The 21,337-nt window shown below is 43.8% G+C and overlaps 1 protein-coding gene across 6 annotated transcripts; it reads left to right on the forward strand.

Annotated features, from left to right (window-relative positions):
* The first annotated feature begins 353 nt into the window (after positions 1-353).
* On the forward strand, positions 354-20,037 carry IFT54 (intraflagellar transport 54). 6 transcript variants are annotated; one of them, XM_077627937.1, is made up of 17 exons: positions 377-491; positions 1,842-1,905; positions 3,062-3,214; positions 3,316-3,384; positions 3,459-3,507; positions 3,668-3,780; positions 3,872-3,967; positions 4,489-4,839; positions 5,519-5,575; positions 5,736-5,856; positions 5,928-6,042; positions 7,749-7,844; positions 8,447-8,564; positions 8,785-8,833; positions 9,493-9,581; positions 11,847-12,055; positions 19,754-20,037. In XM_077627937.1, the coding sequence occupies exons 3-17, from the start codon at positions 3,077-3,079 to the stop codon at positions 19,911-19,913; spliced, it is 1,830 nt and encodes a 609-aa protein (XP_077484063.1). In that variant the 5' UTR covers positions 377-491; positions 1,842-1,905; positions 3,062-3,076; the 3' UTR covers positions 19,914-20,037. The 6 variants fall into 6 exon arrangements, with proteins under 6 accessions (XP_077484064.1, XP_077484063.1, XP_077484062.1 ...); XM_077627938.1 differs by lacking the exon at positions 1,842-1,905 and having other exon boundaries at positions 354-491; XM_077627936.1 differs by lacking the exons at positions 377-491; positions 1,842-1,905 and having other exon boundaries at positions 2,853-3,214.
* Positions 20,038-21,337: the final 1,300 nt, after the last annotated feature.

Raw genomic sequence — 21,337 nt, forward strand, 5'->3', positions numbered from 1 at the left:
CGCGCGTTCTAGCCACTCTTCGCACTTTGGAGTCATTCACTCCCGCCGCTCGGTTCGCAGTCTTTCGCACGAACGTTGCTTTCACTGCTGGTGTTGGTTTTGGGTGTCTGATTCTGTGCCAGGAAAGCGCTGCACACGCAAGTCGTTTCCCGTGCGCACGTTGGCCGATCGTATCTCTTGCGCGCACGGCGGTCGATCATCGCACACAAGAATCTGGACTCTGGACCCGTCGGCAGCGTTCAGAGCGACACCCGAAACTACCATAGAAGTCGGCCGGGCGAGTAAGTCCGCCTTCGCTCAAAAGCATAAGAACACAGATAACAAATAAGATAATACAGAGAACAGAACCGTCCGCTTATGCACGCTCGCCTGTCAGTTGCTCAGAAGATGCCGTAAGCACGCAGCGCGCTGTGGCTCCGCGCCTCGCGATCTACCGCTTTGTCTCGCTCGTGCACAGAGTTTCCTCAGAATGCCGCCATCGTGCTTTATGTGTGAGTACTGTTCTTCTCTGAAAAATTCATAACGGCACTGTCGCGTTTTTTTTTTAAGATTTTCCGCTGCAGTGATGAGCAAGGGCACAAAAACGTTGACCGCTTGGTTATACAGTCCTTCCAGCAGTTCTGCCAACGACATGAGCAGAGCTTGAATGAAGTAGAACATTACAAACAGAGCCCAGCACATGTAATTGGAGTGATCAAGTTCGTTTTGAAGAAATATGTGACACTCAGACTGAGAGAGGAGACTAGAAGGATAACAGAGAAGGCAAGAGGGGCAGATGTTAGAGCACTGCTTACAAAGCAAATCTTGTTTCAGCATCAATAACAACCATTTCCAATTGCACTAATCAACTTAGCGACATATACATGAAGGAGTCCAAAGTTAATGAACTGTCAGTGTATATGTCATAATGAGCCCCTCGATTATCTCCCTTTGTCTGCACCGCAACTTAATGACAATTATTTAGTGCAAAGCAAGGAATGAAGGAAACACGAATAAACTAATAATAATAAATTTTTACAAGCCAAAGTCGCACTTGGATTATGCAGCACGCTGCAGAAGAGGATTCTTCAATAATTTTGATACCTGGGGTCTTACACATGCCGAAAATTTATTACAAAATACAGAGTACCAGCTGTTCCAACTAGCTGCATTGCATAATCTCTTAAATACTCCTGACTTTACATTATCACAAGTTGGCGTTCAACAACTGTTGATACAGCGACAGTAGTGGGGTAGCTTCACCAGTGCATTGGAGGAATGAACCTGGCCAATGTACATGTATATAGAGTAGTATCGCAGTGTAAAATTCAGGACTGCGTTCCATTACCTTGCAAAGATCTCTTGTCGCGCCTTGTCAGATAAATGGCAATGATGCATGACACGCAAGGTAAATATGTCTGTTGATTGTAGTAGAAGAAATAAGCATCCTTTTGTTGAAGTTCCTTAAAACACACCTTATATGTGTAATGCAACAACTCTTCACCAGTGCAAGGTTCAGTGCAGAAAATGTTTCCAAAGCTAAGATCACTGAAGTGCTCAGCAGGTACTCAAACATTTATTCGCGTTAAAGAAATCTAAATGCAAAGCAGTTGCACATTTCAGCTTTTACACAGATGCTCATGTGCATTTCTGAAGGTTCTATTTTTTTGGTTTTGTGGGGTTTAACATCCCAGAGTGGCACAGGCTATGAGGGATGCTATTTCTGAAGGGATCTGCACCAGATGCACAGTCCTGCTATAGATAACAAGTATGATGAAGAGTGACATCGAACATTTATTCGAACATTGTTCATGCAAAATCACTGTATTGATACTATGTTGAACATGTTTTTTTTTTCCAAGTTTCCCTCAGTACTGCATCAAGGCTGCCCTATTAGGTGTTCAACAAATGAGAGCAGAGGTCTTGGTACTGTTTCTTTTTTTTTTTCATGTGCATTCTTTGAGTGTGTGAAAAGATGTGCAAAGTATTGAATGCTATTTTGTGTATGACTGAGACATTATTTACAAGCTATGATACTTTTGTCTAGTGTGTACAACAGTAACATCAGTGAATTTATGGCAGAAATAAAAAGCAGGCATTCACAAACATAACTGCTGAAGTTAAATGACTGTCAACTATGAAACCAGCTGTAACTTTGCAGTGGCAGGTTGCTTAATAATCTCATATGCTTGTAATTGTGCAGATACACTGATTGTCAATTATTTGTTTTACAGAATATGGCCTGAATTTTTAATATTTCCAAAGCTGTACGCAAGCAAACCGCATTCCAACGTTTCTATTTACTATCATCACCTTGCAGATCTTCCGTTGTATTCAAACAGAATTCGCATCTTCACAGGCAGCGGTACAGAAGGCATGCGCTGCACTCCGCGCGAGTGTCGTCTCCCTTCTGCCTCGTCTCCTGTATGGAACACCGAGATCTGACCGCCGGAGAAGACAGGAGGTGGCGATGGTGCACACTTTACTAAAGAGACTCCAGGTTACGCCAAAAGGCATGGGGCATGCATGTTTTATAATACCCCGTACATCAAAACAAACCTTGCTGAACCTCGCCAACCATCCTCGTTGATCTCGGCTCACACAAACACAAATCATACGTAATGAGCGGCACAAGATTCACCGCCACCTGGAAGTATCTTCGTGCGCGCACCATCGCGAACATTTTGCGCATGAACTAGAAAGGAACTCAACAGAGTACGTAAGCAAGCCGCAGCACCATTCCTCGTACAACTTTTTGACGCGCACTACGAAGCGTGCGGCCATACTGGGAGAAGTTGTGAGGTTGCCAGATTAGTACGCTGCAAACTGCCGTTAAACCTGGTCTAGGTCGCCTGGACCATGCATGGAACCATGAGCGGAGTAACAAGATGGCTGTCGTCCACGGTTATAAAAAAAGTGGAGAGGGTTCACATGGGACTGCTGCCGCTTTCGCTCTAGTATGACTGTAGCCATGGAGATGAATCCAAAACTGAAACTACGTTGCCGCATTCCGCCCGTTCTAGTGCCACCAAAGATGTGATCTATTTCGCTTACGCTTATTAACCTCTCCGTGCGCGTAAAGCACAAGAACTGAAGAATGATGGATGAAGATGTTAGCGCCAGAGTAATCAAGAAAACACAAGACCTCTTGGGATCTGTGATAAAAAAGCCGCCTCTGCCGGAAAAACTGCTCAAGAAACCGCCTTTCCGATTTCTGCATGACGTTATCCATAATGTAAGCGACCACCTATGTCGTAACTTTTGCTGAGACTGTAACGCAAGTGTTTTAACCCGACAATGACAAGGTGAGCGATTATTTATGGGCGCGTACCGCAGGTCATCAAAGCAACCAAGTTTTTGGATGGCTTGTACACGCAAGAAGAGCTTACGTCGGAGAACATTAGAGTGAGTGCGAATCTGTTTGATTTCTTTCTGAAATTTTGACACGGCTCAATAAGATTTTTTTTTCGCGCTCTTAGGACAAAGAAGGCAAAATAGCCTTCTTGCAGAAGGCCATTGACGCAGTGGGTAAGTGAACCCTTCGTGCCAATTTTTTAAGCAGTAAACTGCAATTGGGTTTTGCAAGGCAGAGACTCGGAAGCATGAATGTGCCACGTGTGTCACACACAATGTATTTTAACGTATTTGACTGACAGAGTGTACCTTGCTGAACTTTAAATACATGCAGGTTTTGTAACTGGATCAGCATTGCCAGTACGGCCGTCAAAAATCGTTGCTGGACATGAACCAGATAAAACCAATGAGTTTCTTCAAACACTTGCAAAATATGCGGCGAAAAAGGTGATAAACGAAGCTAAATAAATTTGTAATTATTTGAATAATCTGATTTATGCTGCGTATATGCTTGATCGTGTCCTTACAAAAATCGCAGGTAGACTCTACTGAGGCTGTACAGAAAGTACTGGCGGGTGAAAAGCCTGCTGCATCCAGCAAGTCTGACAAAAAAGATGGCAGCAAGAAAAAAGAGGTAAAGTATGCTACTAAAAGTGTAGTGATATACTACGTGTTCAAAACTATAAGCTTTCATAATTTTTGAGAAAATGATTATTACATTAAGGCTGTTTTCACAACTAAACCATGTAGCAAGGCAGCCACAAAGTGAGAAGGCAATTGTTGCTGTCCAATTTTTAATTAGCCAAAATCGATTACTGAACTCATTGCATGCAGTTAATGCGCATGTTCATATTCGGTGTCTTTGATTTCGCTGCACAAGTTCCGTCAACTTCCGTCAAAGGTGGATGTGTTCCTAGACCATGGGATCTGATAGAATTTTTGTAACACACCTATGTTCCGTGCTGACTGGCTAGTATTCCATTAGGCAGAATCTTCATAGCATGCATGCATTCTCAAATATCTGACTCCAAATGTTCAACTCAATTGTTGTAGATATATGTAGGAAGATAGTTTGTTTTCCAAAAAGCCGTGAAAGCATAACTTTGTGCACAAAGGTGCAAAGTGTTGCAGGATAATAATTGTTTCACTTTGCAGTCATCAAAAGCATCAAAAAAGTCTGAAGGTGAACGAAAGTCAAGAAAGACTGCTAGTGAAACCGAAGGGAATGTTGACAAGAAGTCAGCGCCGAAGGAAAAGGATAAAAGTTCACTCAGCAGCAAGTCATCCAAGACAAGCAAAGCAACTTCAGGAGAGCACAGATCTAAATCCAGGGAGCCCATTCCAAGCAAGGCTCCCGAAGGTGTATCACAGGGCGATGCTGCCCATCAGAGCAGCAGCACCGAGAGGCCTAGGACCAGTTCGAGAAAAAAGTCATCACGGGAGAGGAAAGAGCCCACAGACCCTGCCCTGTCTGAACTTACCTATGGGATGGCAAAGGCTGAACGTGTAAGCTCCATTTTTTTTTCTGCAGATGGCACAACTAAGGAAGCGTCAAATGAAAAGTGATCAGTTCCCCAGGTTAAAACAGCAGGCCACTTGAACTAGCTGAGCACATTCTAGAACTAGTCAGACCCCTTCAGCCCATCTTCATTGAGTAGCATTTGGTTTTTGGTAGGCCTTCCATGGTATAATTAGTTATAGATGTTGATGGCCTACTATTGCCGAATTACCAGTGTGTCCCAGTTGTCATTTTCATCTGAGTTTTGCAGCTGCAAATGACAGATTAACGACATTCTTAGACTGGCTGTTTTGTTCATTTCAAGAATGAACCAACTAGCCTAAACTCTTTTATGGAACACAACAGAAAACTCTGCTCCTGTGATTTACAGCTCCTTTTCAGCAGCGTCAGGCTCATAACTCAAGCTTACAGCACGAGTGCCTCTTGCGTGCTGCAGGTTATATTGAGTGCGACAGTAGAATTAGACATATAAATAAGCCTAAAGTGTGCTTTGCATGCGCAAGCTTTGCTATCCAAGAAAAACCAGTGCTTGTAAAGCCAACCTTGAATGCATTTCATTTTTTGTAAACATTGTTTTGCAAAAAGTGGCAGTGCTTGGCGAGATGGCGGTGGAATTCATGCTTTCACTCGTGAAAAAGCCTATGTGTATTTTTCTTTTTCTTTCAGGATCCAATACCCACAAAAGAAGATACTACTACACAGTTGGACCTTCACGCCAGCAATGTATGCTGTGGCTATTGTCTTTCATTTGTATTTTTTGCCTATATATGTTACTATGATGCACAGTGCTTTGCGCAGTGTTTGTTGTGCATCTCAAATGCCCCTAAAAGTGGCATTATATGAGGACCAACCTGTAGCGGCTAATGCACTCTTTGTCCTACAGCACAACATCCAACAAGAAGAGGAAGTCGAAGTAAAGCGTCCACGGAGTTCCAAGCGCTCATCTCGCAAAGAAAAAACTCCCGATGGCAGGGCTGAAGCACAACAGGAGAGGCAGCCCACTTGTAAGAGAAATTACAGCGCAGGCTGCATGCCATCCTTTGCTCCCACAGCTAAGGCTTGAAAAATGTTGCAGCAAATGACTTTTGTTCAGTAAACACCCAGGAGACAAACTCTGAGGAGGTAAACAACTTGGCTCTGCCTGAACCCGAGGGCAGTGCTCCGGGAGAAGTAGAGAGACCAGTTTCACGGTGAGCATTTCTTCACAATGTTTTAGGATGCTGTGAGTCAATGTTCACAAATGGCAACGCCAACATATTGAACAAAATGATAGACACGAAGCCAACTGTTAGAGGTTCCTGAGGCTTTATCAGGACACACGCTTAGTTGGAGAGAGAACACAACTTTGTCGTGCATGATATTTATTTTTGTCTTGGACATGAAGTGCAGATGAAGTGAGCTTTGTCTGCTGGCTTGATTTGTCCTTGTCTTTTTGTGTCCAATATGAGTTGCCAACCAGCTCAGATCCACACTTTACTGAGATTTATATTTGGTTGCACAGCTCTGAGGTAACTTCATACACATTTATTATAAGTAGCACATTAAAGGGACACTGAGGGCAATTGCAAGTTGGCCTGCATCAGGTTCTACAGTACCAGGTTCTAATCATAAAGAAGAGCACTCTCACCGAAAATGGAGCCATTATAAGCTAGAAAAGATCAGAGAATGAAATGCAGGTGTTGCCACCATCAGCCAATTTCGCAAGTAAAATGCATGCATTGGCGCTGAATTTTGGGGGTGGATCCCAGAGGACACGCTACACCGCAATTCGCTTCAAAACGGTAACAACCAGTTCCTCTCTGTGTGGACGTCAGGAGTTTGAATCGATTGGCTGGAAAATTTTTAAATTCAATTTTCTTAGCCACACATGCGTCTTTTGCTGTCGTACAAATGCCAACAGAGCCAAAAAGAGCTGTGGAATCAATTTTTACTCAGAACGATTAATTTCATGGAAGTCTCCTTAGTGTCCATATAGGACTGCACAATCAAGATACAGGGAAGAGCCATGTTTGGTCCCATGGAAGAAGCAGTGCCAACTGTACAATTGCTGGCAGACCATCATTGGTTTGTGGCCAGTTTACCGGGACAGTACCAATAGCGGGCAATACATCATATAAAATATACCTGTTGTGCTTATCATCCTTTGAACCAAAGATTCCACCAGTTCTCCGAGTAGGCGAATGACACGTTACCTCTTCAAACTCATTGACGTTTAACTTTCCCCACCCCAAGTTAATTTGCAGGGACCGGACATTGAAAAGTGGAAGGATACTAAGAGTGCTAGATATACAACGCCAAATTGTCTGATTTCAGAACATTCCAACTCACTGAGCAAGCACACTTACTACGCTGTCATGCTTCTAGGTCTATTCTCACTGCCAAACACCTCCAATTGGATAACCAACAAGAAGTGTCATGAAAGGAAACACAATAAAGCTTTGAACAGATCCCCAATAAATGGTGTATGTGAGCACACTGTGTCAGGCTTGGCACATGTCTAGAAGGCACCGTTCATAGGTAACCATTTACACGGCATTGCTGTTACAGTAACCGCTCCTAAAGAGCATTCATTAGGCACCTAAAAAACTGCTACCAGTGGCCCTTTTTGCCTTGTGCATCCTAATGAAACCAGCCATGTGTTAGCATATTACTGGTCCAGTAGATGCGCAAGCAACATGGTGATATGTTGGGTAACTTGAAACTGCTCCAGAAGACAAGACCACGATAAAAACTTACCAAGTGCTTCACAAGCGAGATTTCAAAAGTGCCACAAGAAGCTGTTTCTACCATCTTAGGATAATCTGGGTTCACGGCTATCTGTGCTTTCTGCATCAGACAGGAAGTGACGCAGCCTATAATTGACTCGGATTTTCCCATGAGCGATTCTTTTTGTTAGGTCAACACTGCGATCATCTCGGCCTCGAAGCTCCAGACCAGCAGCACCAAGGATTCGAAAAAGGGAAAGTTCGGCTGACAGCACTCCTGTTGCAAGGTAACAACATGACCGTGGCTCGTGCAGTTGAAGCTTGTTCATTTAATAGTAACCAGTGCCTTTCCTTGGGTGGCTTAACACTGTAAGATGTAGTCATGAAGCTAGCTTTGAACCGAGTGTTAGACAGTACTGCTGCTTGAATGAGCCACCCCTTTGCGGCTGAAAGATTCGCATGAGAGCCGCCTTTGTGGCAAAAGTTCAAAAGCTTATGTGGCATGGTAGATTCAAACAATAGCATGGAGGTGATACTCTCAAACATAAACAGTGCACATTTATTTCTGCACCACTCTCTGAGCACTAAAAGTTTTTGTTAGTGTGAACTGCGAACACGGCTGGAATCAGCCACGTATAAGAGATGCAATGGCAAAAAGTGTTTTCATCAATGCGGGTATGCTACAAACACAGTTGGTGTACTCTCACATCTTAAAAGGCTTTGACTAGAGTGATGCCATTGTTGTGAAGGCTTGCTACTACTAAAAACTCATTTGCTCAACCAAGATATTGACAGCAAGAGCCGTTTTTCTGCACACGAATGCAAGCATGCAACTTTGATGGTTCGAATTCCAATCTTCGTGCCAGAAAAAATACCGTTTGTGTTACAGGGCCCCAACTGCAAAGCCAGTAGAAAATGTAATCTTAGACACCAATGATGACAGGAATGAAGACGACAAAGACGAGGAATTTGTGATCACCGAAGCTCCAGTGGTAGAACCTGTGCTTGTGAGTAAAACGCACAATTTTAACCAAAAGCTGATTTCAGCACACACGCATTTAATTTCAGCTTAGGTTGGACTAGAGTCTCGGCTATTGAGAGAATAAGCCTGAGTGTTAGCTCGTTCTGTTGAAGCTGTGATTGCATGCTCAGATTCTCAGCCCCAGCACACTTGAGGCTGAAACAGGGCGCCGTGAAATATGACCGTGTATTACTGCATCCTTGCAGGTCAAGTCGGATGCCCCGCGGTCAGAACAGCTTGTCGAGTCTGAGCAAGGTAGGTTCACCGATCCAAATAGCCAAAACATATGTGTCCACTTACTTTCAGATGGTGCATTTTATCATCCTGAAGAATTTTATCATCTGGAGAGCAGTGCGTTGGTGATACCTGCATGAGCTTCAAGTGAGGAGCTGATATTTTAATGACAGCACAGCACATCAAAAAATAAGCCAGACTCGGTAACATTAAGGTTGGGTTCCGTGAAGCTAAACTTCTTCATGATGTATTTATTTATTTATTTATTTCGCATACCCTCAATCGCCAAAGCATTGTATTTCAGTGTGCAAAGAGGTTTTGAAACAAGTGCTCCATGACGTGTAAATTTTATCCAGGCAAACAATCTCTTTTGCGCCTCTGTCATGACATTAGCTGTGACAATAAAGTGTAAACAGAAATGTACAGTGGGTTTAAGGCAATGTCCTACAGTGATGCAGAGTCACTTCTGGGTTGGACTTCCCAGGAAACCATAGTGCTGATCTGTTCCTACTTCTCATGACCATCTGCAGATGGCAGCAGAACAAATGCCGGAACACGGGTCATGTTGTCTCACTCCTTCATCAGTGTTATACTTGTTCCAACTGCTAATGACAACAACATGGTATATTGGTGAGCTTTGAAAGAGTGTCTTATAGCAGGATGCGTGTTCTTGCTTTCAGGCAGCCTGGTAAAGCAGATCCTCGAGGCAAAGAAAGAGTTGGAGCAAGGAAGCCAAAGGTCATCGATAGGCTTCGCACCAACTGAACCTGTAAGAGGGCACAGCTACATGAAAATGCACCATGCAGTATAGACACAAAGTGCTGTTGCAGCTGAAGCCTAATATCATATTATGAATGAAATGCAATGAAATAAGAGGCTTCCGTTATGCAAGTAGGTGAAGAAATATTGGTCAAGTAGGGGCCCTGACAAAGAAGCTGGAAAACTGACTTTTGTTAGCAAGACCAACAAAGAGGCTTTAAATGCAGCTGACTGACCATAGCTATTCCCAGCTCTTATTATATGTGGTGTTCAACCAAACATGAACCCAGGTTTTCTTTTTAATGTCTAGAGAAATCATGACCTAAGGTCTCCTAGGATTTTTTTCATGCTCAAGTAAAGTGGTTATAAAAATGATGCCACGAGTACTTTTGTGTTTTGTAGCACTTTACGGCTTTCTGACTGAATATTTATCTGCAACCATATTGTTTAATGTTTCAATTCATCAGTGCATATCGAACTGTTAAAAACTCCTCAAATACCCCTAACTTGAGAAAAAGAAGCTTGAAGTACACCCTTTGCCTCGAGAAATAGCACCATATACCCAAAAAATACGTAGTGCAGCATTCGTGGGTGCCTCGCCTTTATCTTGTTCCCAGACTCTCCGTTTCATGACGACATGTTGCACCAACTGGCCGCATCACCTATGCCATGTGCACAAAATCTATGTTTGGTGTGAAAGCCCCCAAAAAAGTGCACGAATCTTGCACGTATCGCCACAAAGTTCTCAAGACCCAATAGAGCACTGCCGCGGTGGCTCAGTAGTTATGGTGCTCGGCTGCTGACCCAAAAGAAGTGGGTACTGTCCCGGCCACAATAGTCGCATTTCAATGGAGGCAAAATGCTAGAGGCCTGTGTACTGTGCGATGTCATTGCATGTTAAAGATTCCCAGGTGGTCAAAATTATCCGGAGTCCTGCACTACGGCATCTTTCACAGCCTGAGTCTCTTTGTGATATTAAACCCCCACAAACCAAACCATAAACAAGTAACCAATCAAAATCAGACAGAAGAGCATTTCAGTAAAATAAAATAAAAATAAACTGCATTTTAGCGCTCGTGTCGTCGGTTCTTCCCTTGGTCCCTGTCCTGTGTGCGCTGTTTTTCTAGAATGGCATAGAATACTTCAGCCGCAATGCTGGCAGCAAATGACAGTAAAAAATGAGCAGGAAAAAAGGAATGGTTAAGTTATAAAAGATTAGCTGATGCAGTTAACTTCCCCATCTGGATGAACTATAGTTGTATGCATACAAGTCTTCAAACTGGTGCTAGCACCTGGTGTTTCTGACAAAGTATGTTTTTTAATTGCAACTGTAAGAAAGACAGTTGGGGTTTGATGCCCCAACAGCCAGCACTGATGAAGACGAAGCGGACGAAGCTCGGGTTGGCACTCGGGAACGCTGGTCTACTGAGCAGGACCGTTCTAACAAAGATTGTGGCCGTCCACATTAGTTGTTTGATTTGCCTTTTTACACAACAAATTACAGTGAGGTGTGCAGATCCTTTGCTAAAAGTTACTTGCTTATGCTGCTTTTAGCCTTTGTCACTACCTGACACACCATCTTGAGATCATTTCGCTGTTTCCAGCATCTACAGTGCTTAGCAATGCTGACTTACATGACAGAAATGTTCAGAGCCTATTACAGACAATGAAATCGTGCATTTGGCTCGCAAGCAGTTCATATGTGGACTACAATTGTGCCCCCTGCAGTTAATGTTAACTTTGTCTTAACAGCTGATTGCAATGTTGAACCTCCCAGTAGAATTTGGTCTCCACATAAGGTTGTAGCCGTACCGTCAAGGTAAACAACTGACAGGACAATTGTGACGGCATTAGTTAAGCCAAGTTCTTATCTCATGAAAATCAGCTTAGCACCATTTATTCCGCATTAAAAATTGTGTCCTTGAAAGCTACAGTCCTCTTTTGAAACTAACGTATTGCAGAGGAATCACAAATGGCAGTTCTGAAGGAAGTGCAGCCAAATGTAAATATTTTTGACACAGATACCAATATATTTTTTTTTTAATGTGGAAGCCATCTATCTACTTGTACAGCCGACAAAAAAGTTACATGGAGCATGCAAGTGGTCTATAAATTGCACGCCGAAATTCTCTAGCAGTGGATGCATGACTTGCAGTGAGAGCGCAGATGTTACACTGCCTGCATTCTCCATTTAGCTTTTGGGGTGCCTTTACTGTGCAAGCATGGATGCTTTGGGCAAAGCATGCGCTGATCTACTCAGCATGCTTCATTTCAGGCCATGCCCAGTGCTGTTTCCAAGGCAACAGCCGGCCAGGACAAGATGGAAACGCTAAGACAGCACATCCAAGCAGTTAGCCGCGGGGCACTGCCGCTCGGAAAGCTCCTTGACTTGCTCTCCGAAGACCTCGACTCTATGAATGCCGAGCTAAGCTCGTGGAAAAAGGAGCATGACAAGAATCTCCGCGCATACAACTCTGAGCAGAGGTACGAAACATGTGCAGCCTTGAACTCGTATTGAAGACAACTCGCTCAACACATACCCAAGGAGTATACAGCTGGAGGGCTAAGCAAGGAACAAGAGGCTCCCATCTGACTCCACTGAGCAGGCCACATTTAGTTTCGTGCTTGAATATATGAACGAACTGGTGCCCCAAATTGTGGCTATTGTCTCAAATTATGAGTGGTCTACAGGTCAGTTCGGTCCTTCTATTCTAGCTGCAGAGGTGGGAAACCTCATGAGGCTTCAATCTCATGAGGTCGACCTCAACCTCGTGTCGTGAGGTGAAGTTGAGGTGAGGTCGGCAACGGCTCGAAATTTTATGAGTGAGGTCAGCAAATCAGACCTTAACATCACGCGTGAGTTTGAGGTTGAGTGAGGTCGGCATGCAGTGAGGTTGAAATTGTGAGGTAGAGACTTTTTGCAGTTGCCACAGCTTACTCCGACGAGTGCCGGTTCTGAAGCAGAGTTGGAGCGCACCACCGTAGTGTTCATGCAATGATGCTTGATGTTCAGTTTCCCCTGTTTGGACAACCGGATGCCGCAGTCCGCTCTTAGCTTTTGGTGCTGCGCCGCAATTTCCGTTCAGCCCGAGCCTACAGGAAGACGCACCCCTCTGGTCTTCCTGGAAGGAGTGCTGCTGTCACAGCACGCCACTCTCACTCCCCCTTGCCCCCTCGCATAGCACCCGTAGCTGCCTGCCGGTCGGCTCAATCTCCCGGGAGCGCGAAAAGCACATTACTCACATTGACCCATGATAGCTTTGTCTGATGCCGCAAACAAATAAGTTCAGTCCAACAGGCATGCTATAAATTTGTCGCAGCGCGGATGGCCCAAAGCAAGACTGCTTCGTGCTCATGTTTATTGCCAGCGCTGACGTCATGGCTCCTTTTTTTTTTAGGCAAGGTTAATTGGTCCCAGAATATATACAAAAGATCATAAGTGTACAGACGAGGGTCCCATAGTCAAAGACTGTACCGGGACCCTCGATTGATCAATAATACAAGAAATAATTACAGCACAGTTAGCGCATGATTATAAAATATAGAAAATAACAAATCAATACTTCACCACAAAAACAGTCTAAAAGCATAATAGCGCAGGTAATATTCATAAAAAGAGAATAAAACATCAGCATTCCAACAAATATACCTTGAGCTTATTCTTGAATGCAGGCAAGGAAATTTTTAGGGTGGAAATGCTTTTAGAGTGGGCAACAATGTATATCAAATGAAATTGCTTGAAAAGACGACGTCGTTTTACCTGGTATGATATCACAGTAAATCGTCGTCACTTGACTAGATTTGACGTCACATTACATCGCTGTCACATGACCTGGTATTACGTCACACTCATATGATGTCATCAGTAATACGAATTAGTCTTAGCATTACCTAATTACATTAATAAGAACTTGTTAGGCACGTTTATCAGTGTATTAATTAGCATTAATTAATGATGTGACATAATCTTCGTCACGTGACTAGTCGGCTCATGATGTCACATGGTGCTGTTTCTTGCAGGCACTTTTTTCAGGATATGACCTTGAAACTGAGCCATCCAATGCTTTCGCATTAATAACAGAAGCTGCTCGCTTCTACACAGACATAACCACAACATGCCTCTGTTGGTGTACTACAGTCTCAGCTTATTTTCGAAGGCAGCATACAGAGGACTGAAAACAGCGTTTGCTGGGTGGAAAAATTTTCATCTACGCTGAGTGCTCTCGCTGTGCTGGATAGAGCTAAAATATCGAAATATACTGATATGCATCTGCGTAGCCGTCACATTGGAAAACACATCGGCGACCAGTTTCTATATGTTCACTATTCTCAAGTTTAAGAAGAGTATCGTGAATACCTCTGCCCCTCGTCCTCCCAAGTTCTGGTAGATGGTGTAGAAGGTCTGCATTTGTCAATTGCCGGTTCATGCATGAATGAGCGAGAGGCTGCAAATACGAACAACTATACGCGAAGCAGTTGCCGAACGTTGACACTGATAAGCTTGCAATTAGTGAAGCAAACTTAATGAAAAAAGTACCATCTAATGTACTGGTGGTAACCGCGTAAGGGACACCCCTGTCCGCAGGCCATAATCTCTCCGGGGGTTCATCCCAGATTATAAGCTTCTCCTATTGCGTGCACATCGATAGTTTCTGCACACACCTTATTAGATAATTACATACTGCTTAGTGCTGCTACTGTGATAACTAGTCATCACAATGGCACCATCACCATTTTGGCTCTCCTGTTTCACAGGATTCTCAAAATTGTTTTTAACTGAAAAACTTCTTAATCACGACGAAACTTATAGCTCTAAGAAACCAGGACGAACAAAGAAAGAGACACCACGAGCGCTCGTGGTGTCTCTTTGTTCGTCCTGGTTTCTTAGCGCTATAAGTTCTGTCATGGCAAACCAACTCGCCTGAATAGCCACTCTGATCAAGTTCTTAATCACTTTTGTTTTGTTGTTTTTTGTTTTCTGAGGTCAAGCAGCCAACCTCAAAATTTGAGGTTGAAGTCGCCAGTGGCCTCAGGAAAAGTGAGGTGAGGGCGTCTCAGGAGACCTCAACCTCAAAAATGAGGTTGAGTGACGTCAGCATATCTTTTTGAGGTTGTGGTCAAATGCCCATCTCTGTTTTAAGTCCCAAAGCGACTCAGGCTATGAGAGACGCCGTAGTGAAGGGCTCCGGAAATTTCGACCGCCCTGGGATCTTTAACATGCATTGACATCACACAGTACACGGGCCCATAGAATTTCGCCTCCATCAAAATTTGACCACCGCGGCTGGGATCGAACCTGCGTCTTTCGGATCAGCAGCCGAGCGCCATAACCACTGAATCACCGCGGCGGCCTATTCTACATGTAATGAACAACACAAAGAATGGGTGGCTTGGTAATAGACCATTGTGGCCAGTGCAAGCAGGATGCAGATGAGCATTAGAGAGACATTTACTCGAGCGATAAATGTGCAGTTTATGTCTGAGAAACAAGGCATGAGTACAGGTGTGTATGTAGTGATGCTCTGTTTTCGTTTGTAAACCAAACAAAAAAAAATGGCAAGGAAAGACCAATGACCCTCTGAGATTAGGACCTCTCAGACATAGTTACATGTTGCATAAATAAGTATAGCATAACCTTTGTGCTTCCCAATGAAAATGATTTCAACACCGTGCGTACACCAGCTGATCTTTTCGTTTGCTCCAAAACATGATGCCGATTATAAACACTAAATGTCACCGATATGTGCAACAGTGCATTGCCATAAAAGATGGATCTTTGTTTCATCTGATGTACCCATGGCTCAATAACTGAATGTTGCTCTATCATGGCAACAGTGCAAAGTTACGAGCACCAAAAGAATCCAAGAACTACAAACTACATTTGTGCCCTGATCGAAAAGGCTGTTTGTGCTATCTGCTATGCTAGCATAATTCGCCACTTGAATAACTGCATGAACAGCAAGCAATAATAGCACTGTTCATTTGTGTACAAAGGCCGTCTAAAGTAAGGGTACCATAGAAGGGGCAGCAGGAGGGGGCAAATCTTTTACATTTGGTCACAAGTGTAACACCCTGCAAAAATCTCGGGTCATAAGAAATGTGAAGCAATTAAAATGACTTTGAGCTTATTCTGATACACCGGGCAGTACCTAACCGTAGCCACAAAGGTGGCTTCATGGTCATGGTAGTCGGCTGCTAACCCAAAAGATGTGGCTTCGATTTAAGCCACAGCGCTCGCATTTTGCAGGAGGTGAAAGACCTATGTACTGTGCAATGTCAGTGCACGTCATAGAACCCCAGGTGGCCGAAATTATCCGGAGGCCTGAACTACGGCGTCCCTCAAAGCCTCAGTCGCTTTGGTATGCAAAGCCACAAAAACCAAACCCTGCCTATAAACATACAGGCCAGCCATAATGAATATCAGCCAGAAAACTGCATTTTATCACTTTTACTGAAGATGCATACACTTCCTCTTCCTGTGATGTCCATCATTCATGACATAACTGGCACCACAGGGAAATATAATCTCCCATCTTTTGTGATGACCACTTTGGTGGACTGCGATGAAGCAAGAGGAGCATGTAGCTGTCAAAGCATGCCTATGCATGCCAATCAGAAAAGGGGTGAAAAAGCAGCTTACAAAAATACAGCTGATAAGTGTGATAAATAGTGCACATTTTCTTGCCTTTGTATTTGTGAACCCTAATAATGGTGCCAATTCATCATCATCATCATCAGCCTGACCACGTCCACTGCAGGGCAAGGGCCTCTCCCATGTCTCTCCAATTAACCCTGTCCTTTGCCAGCTGTGGTCACCCTATCCCCACAAACTTCTGAATCTCATCCGCCCACCTAACTTTCTGCTGCCCTCTGCTACGCTTCCCCTCTCTTGGAATCCAATCCTTTACCCTTAAGGACCAGAGGTTGTCTTGCCTTTGCATTGCATGCCCTGCCCAAGCCCATTTCTTCCTCTTGATTTTGAATGGGATGTCATTAACCCTCGTTTGTTCCCTCACTCACTCTGCCCGCTTCAATATATTCTAATTGGAACTCTTGAGTGACACAAATCAGAAGTGCACGTCTATGTCGAATTTCTCACTCCATTACCACCAAAGTCGTCTTTCGGTGAAAACTTTTGCTGGTGGATGTACCTCCGTGCACCCGCTGGTAAAAATGCATCTCCCACCCATGAACCGCACCCACCTTGACTCTCCAGAAACTTCCACCCAGCAGAAGCCCACAATAAAATCAAATTCAAAGATAGAAAGGGAAGGCAACCAGTGTAAAAGTGGAATGTACTATCAATACTACTAACACAAATTTGCTGCATCACACTGTATGATCACCTGCGCATTTTTTGCACTTGTGAAAACAAACGCTGAAAACTGGAAACACGAAACATAAAACTGGGCAAGTTGTCAATGAACCAACTTGCTCTGTTTTCTGTTATTTTGGGCAGTTTTTATTCCTTGATCATGCAGTGTAGGTCATACACTGAGTAAAAATGCCAAATTATAAATATGGAATATTTTACTTTGGCTCAGTACTTCTGTGCCATATTAAAGGAGCTCTGAAACACCTTCTGAGGAGAGTACATAAACTCGCTCAATCACTACATTCTCATGTCATGAAGACCTGAGCCAAATAATACACTTCTAGACGCAGCAGTAACACCATAATCATTTGCGAAAGTTGGCGAGCCGTTTTCAGTGACATTTTCCTGCTTGTGCCCTCCAGTGTATCACACTCGTGCCTATGCTGACTAAGAGGTGGCTGTTAGGTTCTTTCAGACATCACACAGCTACCACGGCTGCAGCCAGTCAGCCGCGCCACTCCGGCGTGTCGGGAAGCTTCACGTCCCCCACACCCGCTCCCTGGAATTCCCATGTGCATCGGCTGTGGTGGCCGGCGGAGAGGCGCTGATCTTTCATCATGCAAAAAAGTGACAAGAGGAGAGGGAAAGGCGCAAAAAAACTGAAATTCAAGTTCTCACTAAAGATAACTCAGTTTACAACAAAACACAAAAAATTCTTGCTGGAGGATATTCATGGAGCTGTACCCTCTAACAGATACCACAACTTTATTGAGAGCTTCTTTCAGAGCCCTTTAAAAAATATTTCAGAATGTATAGTCGTGTCAAAATATAGTGACTGTTTGCAGCAGCAGGTGTAATAAGTTCGCAAACATTACTGGAAGCTGCTTTGGAGATGTGACTGGTGTTGGCCCTTCATTCTTTCACAATCAACAAATGAATAATAAAGAAAGTAGCTTTATAGCTTGGCCACATAGAAAACAAATGCAGAAGAGAGATTACAACAAATAAATATAACTCTAGGAGAGCTTGAAGCTCTCCTGGAGGTGAGCACTGCTGTATAAGCTGCAGACATCAAGAAGACAAAGTGCAAAAAAAAAATCCTCGAGGCGATCCTTGGCGATTTGTTTGAATGAGTTAAAATTTTCTGTTGCTGCTGATTCTGTTGTAGCTCTGCCTTAAGTGGATGATTCGATAAACTGAATGGGTTAATTCCCATATATGCGGAATTGGTAATTCTTTATTTTACATTTATAAATTGCGGGGAGTCCTCACACCACTTCTGGCACAGTGGCGTAACGGTTAACCAACACGCCACTGCCCCAGCAGGTGGCTGTTTCAAACGCAGCCACCGGTGCGGATTGCAAGAACCAAGCTGCTTTTCCCGAGCAACCTCTAGTGACCAATCATTAATTTAATGGCCACCTGCCACGGTGGGCAGGTTGTGATGACGTCACAAGGTCACGTGACGTAGGTGGCAGGTGGATTGCCTGCTTTCAATCACGCCACTGCCGCCACCATGTTTTCCACTGAACAGGACCCTTAATGCTGCCGCATTTAAACCCAATTTTGTCCAATTCTTCACCTTCTTGTATTTTTGATTTGATAAGTGAAACGATTTTTGTGTGCAAGAACCAGCTATTGACAACTCTGCCTGCTCTAGTCTCAGAAGCACACAAGGAGCCTTTTGGCGTGCGATCACCAGCTGTGAAAAATATTCCTGCAGGACCTCCTTTGAGTAAATAGCATAAAATGAGGTTACTTTTGCCTGCGTCTAAACCGGAACCAGTTCATCCCAAATGGGGTGCCAGTTTGGTTCTAGTTGGGATTCAAAACCTGTGCCAGTGGCGTTCCTCCACTGTATTGTACATAAACATAAAAAGAAACTCAAAGATTTTAGCTGTTCATGCAAGCTGAAAACAGCTTTCCATGGTAGCCACCAAAAGTGCATAAGCCACAAAATCATGCATTTATATTCGAAGCAGCCGCCGCGGTGGCTGAGTGGTTTTGGCGCTCGGCTGCTGATCCGAAAGACACAGGTTCGATCCCGGCCGTGGTGGTCAAATTTTGATGGAAGCACAATTCTAGAGGCCCGTGTACTGTGCGATGTCACTGCATGTTAAAGAACCCCAGGTGGTCGAAATTTCCGGAGCCCTTCACTACGGCGTCTCTCATAGCCTGAGTCGCTTTGGGACGTTAAACACCCATAAACCAAACCAATTATATTCGAAGCAGAAGTTTCAGATGGCAAGAAATATATTAGGTGTTGTTTGTTTATTATTTATACAATACTGGTAGCCTCAAGATGAGACTGTAAGCAGGAGTGGGAGGTATGAAAACAGACACAAGTAATACGTGCAAAAAAAAAACCAAGGCACAACAAGATTTCCTCCACAAATCGACACAAACAACCAAGCAAATGCACACGTGGATTGATAAAATAGTATAACAAACTAGTGTAACAAGTAAGTTACACGAGGCTGAGTTCAAAGCACTCAAGGATCATCTTCGGAAACAATGAGTTTGCGAATGTGTTTATACGATAGGAATAACCTTTTAATTTTTTAATGTGGTGTGATCGGGTGGTTCGCCTGCATACTGGCCGAATGTACTTGAGGTTGCTCATACCAAGTTTATCGTGGTATAGCAAGTACATGTATTTTAATCGATCGTGTTGGCACCGCTTTTCTAAACACTCTAATTCTGCCTTCCTTACCAGAGTGCTGACTGAAGGATGCCAACTATAAGGACGATATATAAATCTTGCCGCTTTCTTTTGGACAGATTCTAGCTTAATTATGTTTCCTTTTGTGGACAGGCGCAGAGTTCAGAATCAGAATGAACAAAAGGCTGTTTTGTTTGTTTCACAGTGTGACAGACTCTACCCTGGAACCACTGAGACAGAACTTAGAAGAACTAGACCAGCGCATTGGTGACCAGCTGGAGGAAATTTCAGCAACGAGGGCCACCATCTTCAGCAATGCTCAACGACTAGAGAAGATGCTGGCTGCCGCTAACCTCGGTCGCTGAGCTTTTCCATGTTTGGGCTTTTCATAGGGCCTAGCCTCGCACGTGTTACGCTGTTATATCCAGAGTGAGAACAAAATAAAGAAAAAAGGTGCATTCATGCTATGGGTTCCCCCACCAGATATAACGCCTGTATTCCGAATCATGAGCTTGACTCTAGACTGCAGAAGCGTGAACATGGTGTATTAATTGAAGCGATGATCCAGCCACATCAGTTTTTCAAGCGTCCCACAGACTCATGTTAAGAAAAACAGCATACAGTTGCCAAACAACCAATTATAGAATGCATTTTTCCTAGGGTATTAAGCTGCACAAAGTTTTGAAATGACATACAACGATGTCATTGGTTAGGCTTCAAACAATGCTCTTAGATCCTGACCTCCTCCAATACCCTGGGTAGACGATTAACTGCCATATGAGGTACTCAATGTCTTACTCCATAATCGTCACATGACCCCATTCATGTGAAAGACATACAATTGGCCGAGAAACTCTAACCCCTCAACCACAAAATTAATTCCCGAAAAGCGTTCCAAATAACCAAATTTTTTAAAGTAGTCATAACTTTTCCCATGTAATTCTGATTCTGAAAATATATTACTTCATTGGTTTCTGGTTAAAATTAACACAGATTTAAAAAAGCAAAAGCTGCTCTTGAGGGTGGCTTTCCCTCAGTGCATGTCATAGTAATCGGTCACAACACACAGAACTGCGCCTTATCAGCAACGCTGTTGTCAGGACTGCTCCAAGAAGTAGCTCTTTTTCTCTGGACATCATCGCCACCGGCATTCTTCATGTGTGACGTCATTGTGAAAATGAATGTTTTCAGGCTAAAAACACGCTACAGACGTGAAGCGTGCTTTTCTCATGGACAACTACTGCCCTCTAGTGATGAAAATTGCAAGCAATGCAACTGCTGACCATAACTCACCTTTGGCAGTGGAAGCAGCGCAGCACCAGGCCGGACGAGTGTGACTCGCCATTAGTGATATGGGTACAATTTTCCATGATGAGTACAGCTCAGGGTTGGCGCTAAAGGTTTGGTTTGGTTTATCGGGTTTCACGTCCCAAAGCGACTCGGGCTATGAGGGACGTCGTAGTGGAGGGCTGTGGAAATTTTGACCACCTGGGGTTCTTTAACTTGCACTGACATTGCACAGTACACGGTCCTCTAGAATTTCGCCTCCATCGAAAATCGACCACTGCAGCCGGGATCGAACCCACGTCTTTCGGGTCAGCATCCGAGCACCATAACCACTGAGCCACTGCAGCGGCTTGGCGGTTAAAGGGTTAATGTGCACATATAGCCTATCAAAGTCTTATTTAACGCTTCAATGCCCCATGCATCACCTGTGAAATAGCACAGATAATACATAATTTTCATTTTGCTTACAGAAAAATTACTAACATAATTGTAAAAGTAGTCT

The sequence above is a fragment of the Amblyomma americanum genome, chromosome 6 (genome assembly GCF_052857255.1).
Source record: "Amblyomma americanum isolate KBUSLIRL-KWMA chromosome 6, ASM5285725v1, whole genome shotgun sequence".
In the NCBI taxonomy this organism is placed as follows: Eukaryota; Metazoa; Arthropoda; class Arachnida; order Ixodida; family Ixodidae; genus Amblyomma; species Amblyomma americanum.